Genomic DNA, 6,122 nt, shown 5'->3' on the forward strand with positions numbered 1-6,122 from the left:
TTAGGACCCTGTCCTCTTCGAGCCTATCTCTAACACTCTTATTGCCATTGTTGCCGCCAATCTTTTTTATACCTTAACTTGGCTTTCATGCACACTCTTTTTGTGTGTTAAATGATTCATCATCATCCTCACTCGAACCATGACATTTATTTGTCTCGACCCTAGCGTGGTTGGATGAGTGCCACTTATTTGTCGCCTCTTATCTATCTACACTTGGAGTCACAATCTACTTTCTTCCTAGTACGATTGTGACCCTATGAGCCTTTGGCTCTGTAATATTAATATGGCATGGTTGATTCCCTTTCAACCTACTTCGAAAAAGAGCCCATGCAACCATAAAATGGTTCATATAAATACCCTTTAGGAGAATGTAAGTTCTTCTTCATTCCAAAATCCATTGCTACACTCAAACTCAAATTCTTCTAATAACTTATCTATGGGAACGTGTGTGACAATCACCGTGCCAATGTGGAATTTTTAAAAAATTTTTATTTTATTTTGTTCGCTATGTTCTTCCTCTTCAACATGTGAAAATTAGATGTGTTGCCAAAAGTAAGTTGAATTTTTAGGTTATCAAGTCTTTTAACGTCAAATAATGAAAACTAAATAGTAGGGTTTAGTATGGTTTAAATGACGGCGTTATAAAGTTTAGAAATGTTTCATAATTTATGGTTAAATTTGGAAGAATTATAAATCTAAAAGATTCTAATATATATATATATATATAATGAAAACTGTAATTAGGCAATTTTTAAATCAATCTAAAATTTACAATCATTTTTTGTTTTTTATTTTCAAAGGATCAAAAACCCATATTAAAATTTGATGATCAAACTCCATTTGAATGGATGAATGACGCGGAATGATGGAGGCAAGAGAAGTGGACGAAGCATTGAAGGTTTTGGACTCCTCTCTTTCTCGAATCAAATGGCGTCTCAAATTTCCAGCCAAGCGTCGCCTCCAAATAGGTCAATTTCTTGTTCCCCTTCTTCCCCTTTCAATTTTTAGTTGCTTCCTACCACTTCATTTCCCCCTCTTCTGTTAATGGATTTCAATTTTATACTCAACATGCTGATGCGTTTCGATTATTGCATACTTAAAAAGTTTTCGAGCTTGAAAACCATTTGCTTTATGGCACAAAGTTTCATAAGCTACAGGTTCTTGTCCACGCGTCCCCCTTTGATCACTGCTTGTTTTTATGGTGCAGATATCTTAGCTCTGTGTACAGGAATGAGACCAGTTGTAATGATAGACTATGGTGGAAAGATGCCTGAACTGCAACAGCGGCTTTGTTCACTTCTAGAACTAATTCAAAAGGTTTATTACATATTTGTTGGTTGCATAGATTATGTTGTTTTATCAATTATGCTGCTCAATGTCTTTACGTCCTGAACATCGTTTGGACATATATTAGAATCAATTTCTTTGTTATTTCAGTGAAGGGAATGAAACTGAAGCCTAGAAAAATTGTCTTCACAGTGAATATAAAATCTCAAATTTCTAAGATTCCATGAATGAGGTTCAATCGCTACAATAAAGTTGTGGTCATATAAGGGGTGCTAGTCTTGTAAAATGAAGTGTTTGAATGAATTGTACTGGAGATCTTACATCTATTTAAGTGTTATAGTAAAAACAATTATGAAAACAAGATACATACACATGAGCGTGCAAAAATAGTTAAAATCCTTTATAAATTGCTTGTACTTTTTGTATGGTAAGTTAAAGTTTGACCATTTTATCTATCTTAATGTCCTGCACTGCAACTTTTCTAATTTGGATGTTTTTAAACTGATGCAGGAATTACATATATTTGAGAATCTTAAGGTAATGATCATAGAGGATATGATATATCTGATACATGTGCAAGGACTTGGTGAGCATGTTCAATCAAGTTTAAATTCCAATTTAACACTGCTCCTTGTAGACATTGAACAGGATCCCCCCAAGGTTTGCAGTGTTCTTTGATATTCATCTTTCAATTTTTGAGGTGCTACATTTACCCATATTGGTGATTACCTTTTGTCTTTTTTGCCTCAGATGTTAGTAGATGCTGATCAAAGCCCACTGGGTTTGCAGTTTAAATCAATTCAAAAGTTGTTTTCATCTTTATTTTCTCTAGATGAAACGAAAAATGACCCATCATCATCGCTCGGGGAAAACCACGTAACGAATACCAGATCCTCTTTTCATGGGATTTATTCTCAGTCTTCTGTCATTGATCTTACTAACCATTTGGAACATTCTGAAATCACTCTGCCAACTTTAAATGGGTAATTCTTTATTTCCCCACGTACCCTTTATTGTTTTATACATTCGTAAGACTCATAAACTGCCTAAGAGGCATCTTGAGCTTTGTAGCTGCGAGTTGGGGTTGGTTGTTGTTAAGAATATTTAGTCCTGAATTATAGTTTACCACATATATCATATTTGATCTTCTATTGAGGCAAATATTGCCTTCCATTACGGCTTACCATAGTTATTATTTTTGCCCTTTATTATAGGCAAATATCTTGTATTCATTTATTACTCTTTTTATATTTTTGTAATTTATTTGATTCTCCAAATGATTATAAATAGAGAACTTTTAAGGGTGGTTGTAGTATTTTAGTTGTAGGACGATTTTGAGTGCTACATCAACTAAATGAGTCAAGAACCTACCAGATGGCATTGTCCGACTTAAAATTTTGGATGTAGTAGGAACGCAACCTGATGTTAGTTGACATTGTCAAGGAACCTCAATGGATAATTGTGGAATGATGTAGGTAGAGATGAGAATTTACTTAATAAGTAGAGATTAACCACCCTCTGACTAAAGAGACTTTAACAGATGAATTTTAAATCCTTTAGCGGATCTTTCAGGAAAATCTCTCCTCTCATATAACTAATTGGAAAACTGTTTTTGTAACTTGCACTTCACTAGTTAGTTCTAGTTGGAGCAATTTTTTGTTAGCTTCTAGGGTTCAGAAATTTTGCTTTGTCCTGTTTTATATCTGACCCTACGGCGAGAATGAATTATTAACGTCAAATATAAATAAATAACTTTAAAGAGATCAATGACAATCTTAGACTGACGGCTCTTGCTTTGTAGACTTCCTCTTGTATGGCTCACCCCAGCCCGTAGGCTGACTCTGCACTTCTTGTCTAATATCTCTTCTCTGATGTTTTTTTCCTTCATGAACAGGAAAAAAAAAAAAAAAAAAAAAAATTAATGAACATTCAATGTGATTTGTAATATAGGATTTAGTTTCATTGTTTTGATAAACTGAGTTTAGTTTGTGATTAGTCGATACTTTATTTGGTGTAGATGGCTTCTTGGCTATCCAATTGTATACCTTTTTCACAAAGAGCACATATCTGAGGCTACTTACAATCTCTCTGCAAAGCCTCTTCACATCTTCAGACTATCAGTAAGCAGGTATGCCATTTCTAATTTGTTTTGTCCCACGAAATGATCATAATAGAAAATCTACTCAAGGAAAATTGTTTCAACCCTAGACATGATAAAAAAACACACTTGAGAGTACCATTTCTTCATTTTTGTAAGAGTACCATACTTGAGATATCTGCCATGTCCCTTCCGTAGTATGAAGGAATTATTATCCAGGTCAAATCTCTTAGAGGTTCAAAATCAATTTGGAAGAACAATAATGTAGTCTAGTTCTTTTCGTACTGTTGAGCTATGGATTTTCACTTATAGAGTAAATGGTTCTTCTGAAACTACTTTTGCTTATTGAAAGTATTTTACTTCTAGAAACGTTTTGTCGAGTGTCATTTTGAACTCACTGCAGGAATGATGCCTCCACAAAAGGATCTCAGCTTGAAGAGCTTCTAAGGTAATTTTGAAAGTAAAAGTTCAAATGTCTAGCTATGATTATGCAAGATATAGATATGATGTATATTGGCTGTTGCCTTCCTAAATGAATTTGTACATCAGTTTCACAGTGCCTTATGAACTGAGCATGGGAGGGGCGAAGGAGGCATGGGCGGAGGCATTTTTGGCAAGTATGCAGCAAAAGTGGGAGAGATGCAGTGGAGTGTGGGGTTCGTTGAGGATGGACGTTACAGAATGTCATGCACAGGCCATTGTCTTGTAAATTGTGACACAGCCAATCAATCAACTCAAGGAAATAAAAGAATTGTAATTGTGCGTACATATCAGTAAGAAACGGCATCTGATATTGCATGCCTTTTAATCCAAACTTCGTTTTGCATTTTCAGGTACGCTTCTCTCCAACATTTGAATACTTCACTTTTCCTTATCAACCTTTTGGTTCAAATTTTATTATTTTTTAGTCTTAGCTTGAAAATTGGTCGAAATATAATTTTTGTCTTCTAGGGTAGGGATTGTTGTCTATTGGATGTTTATTTTGCCTTTTTTAAGTTTTAAAAATAATATTTTAGTCGACCATTACTTAATTAATGAAAAAAATGTGATAAGCGCGAACAATGGTGGATTTTGCAAAACTAGAGGTCCTTCTAGAATCCTTGTAAACTTTCACAAAGAAAGCTAATTTAGCGAATTGATTCCAACCATGAGCTGGTTAGAAGATGAATAATAAATTAAACTTTAAATCTATTAGGGTCACTCTAGATAATTAGCTTGATCAAAACTAATCCAATGAATCGGTTGAAACATCAAACCTAAAGCAAGGTTTGAAAAGAATTACACCAAAAGGGTATCAAGAAAATACAAAGGTTTTGTTTGTATTCAACAATTGATTCTCAACATGAATATTGCATGCCTTTAAATAGGCCAAAAAGATAACGCAAATATAATGGAGTTCATCTACCAGCTACAACTACCAATAAAAGTTAATAAATACAAATTGAAGAAAATAAGGCATGACATAAATTGTCTTAATTGGTAGTTCAACTACCAAAGGCAAAAATCTTCTAATCACTTTCTAATCTCAGCCATCTCATTATTTTCCTGATTTGATAGGCTAATGCTATAAAGATTTTTGGACTCAAAATTATTTGTTTCAACTTGTACATTAGCTAGCATTTGAAGATGTAATTTATAGGCCTCTTGAATCTTCTTAACCTTACTTCTTGTAATCGGTCCTTCGGGTACATGCAAACGGTCAGTAGTTGAATTCATATCATCCTCCCTTACTGTTAAAGGATTTGTCCTCAAATCAAGGTATTCATTTCCTACATCAAATGGAGTCAAATCAACCACATTAAAAGTAGAACTTACATTGTACTCAACTCTAAGATCTAGCTTGTATGCATTGTCAGTGATCTGCTCTAGTACTTGAAAAGGACCATCTCCTCGTGGTTGAAGTTTAGACTTTCTCTGATTTTGAAACTTTTCCTTTTGTAGATGAACCCAAACCCAGTCACCTTGTTTAAAAATCAATTTCTTTTTTTCCTTGATTCTTGCACGTGACTAGTTTTTTATTTTTGTTTTCAATTCTTTCTTTTATGTCTTTGTGAATGTTTCTTTTATGTATTCGGCTCTTGGAGAAGCTGCATCATTAGCAAACATATTAGGTGGCAAAGGTGATAAATCTAGAGGAGTTAAAGGATAAAATCCATACACAATCTCAAAAGGTGAACAATGAATGATGCTATGTATCGCTCTATTGTATGCAAATTCCACAAAAAGTAAAGTCTCTTCCCAAGACTTAAGATTTTTGGAAATTAGTGACCTAAGTAAGGTTCCTAATGTTCTATTAACGACCTCAGTATGTCCATCGGTTTGGGGGTGACAAGTTGTAGAAAATAGAAACTTAGTTCCCAACTTTCCCCACAAAACTTTTCAAAAATTGCTTAAAAATTTTACATCCCTATCACTAACAATGGTTTTGGGAATACCATGCAATCTAACCACTTCCTTAATGAATAGATTAGCTATGTTGGTAGCATCGTCTGTTTTGTTACATTGAATAAAATGTGTCATCTTACTAAACCTATCAACTACCACAAAATGCTATCATGGTGTCTTCTAGTCTTCGGTAATCCTAGAACAAAATCCATGCTAATGTCAATCCATGGTTCACTAGGAACATCTAAAGGTGTGTAAAGACCCTGTAGTTGTGTCTTAGACTTAGCCTCCTTACATTTAAAACATTGTTTGCACATGCTTTTTCATGGGCTTAGACTTAGCCTCATATAGC

At 34.2% G+C, this 6,122-nt stretch overlaps 1 protein-coding gene across 1 annotated transcript; it reads left to right on the plus strand.

The window, feature by feature from the left end:
- Positions 1-380: 380 nt before the first annotated feature.
- LOC111442366 lies at positions 381-4,285 on the plus strand. Its single transcript, XM_023079787.1, has 8 exons — positions 381-454; positions 802-968; positions 1,208-1,317; positions 1,798-1,947; positions 2,038-2,270; positions 3,305-3,415; positions 3,789-3,833; positions 3,935-4,285. Exons 2-8 carry the CDS (start codon positions 863-865, stop codon positions 4,092-4,094), a joined length of 915 nt encoding a protein of 304 aa, XP_022935555.1. The 5' UTR covers positions 381-454; positions 802-862; the 3' UTR covers positions 4,095-4,285.
- Positions 4,286-6,122: the final 1,837 nt, after the last annotated feature.

This window comes from Cucurbita moschata, unplaced genomic scaffold (assembly GCF_002738365.1).
Source record: "Cucurbita moschata cultivar Rifu unplaced genomic scaffold, Cmos_1.0 Cmo_Scf00001, whole genome shotgun sequence".
Lineage (NCBI taxonomy): Eukaryota > Viridiplantae > Streptophyta > Magnoliopsida > Cucurbitales > Cucurbitaceae > Cucurbita > Cucurbita moschata.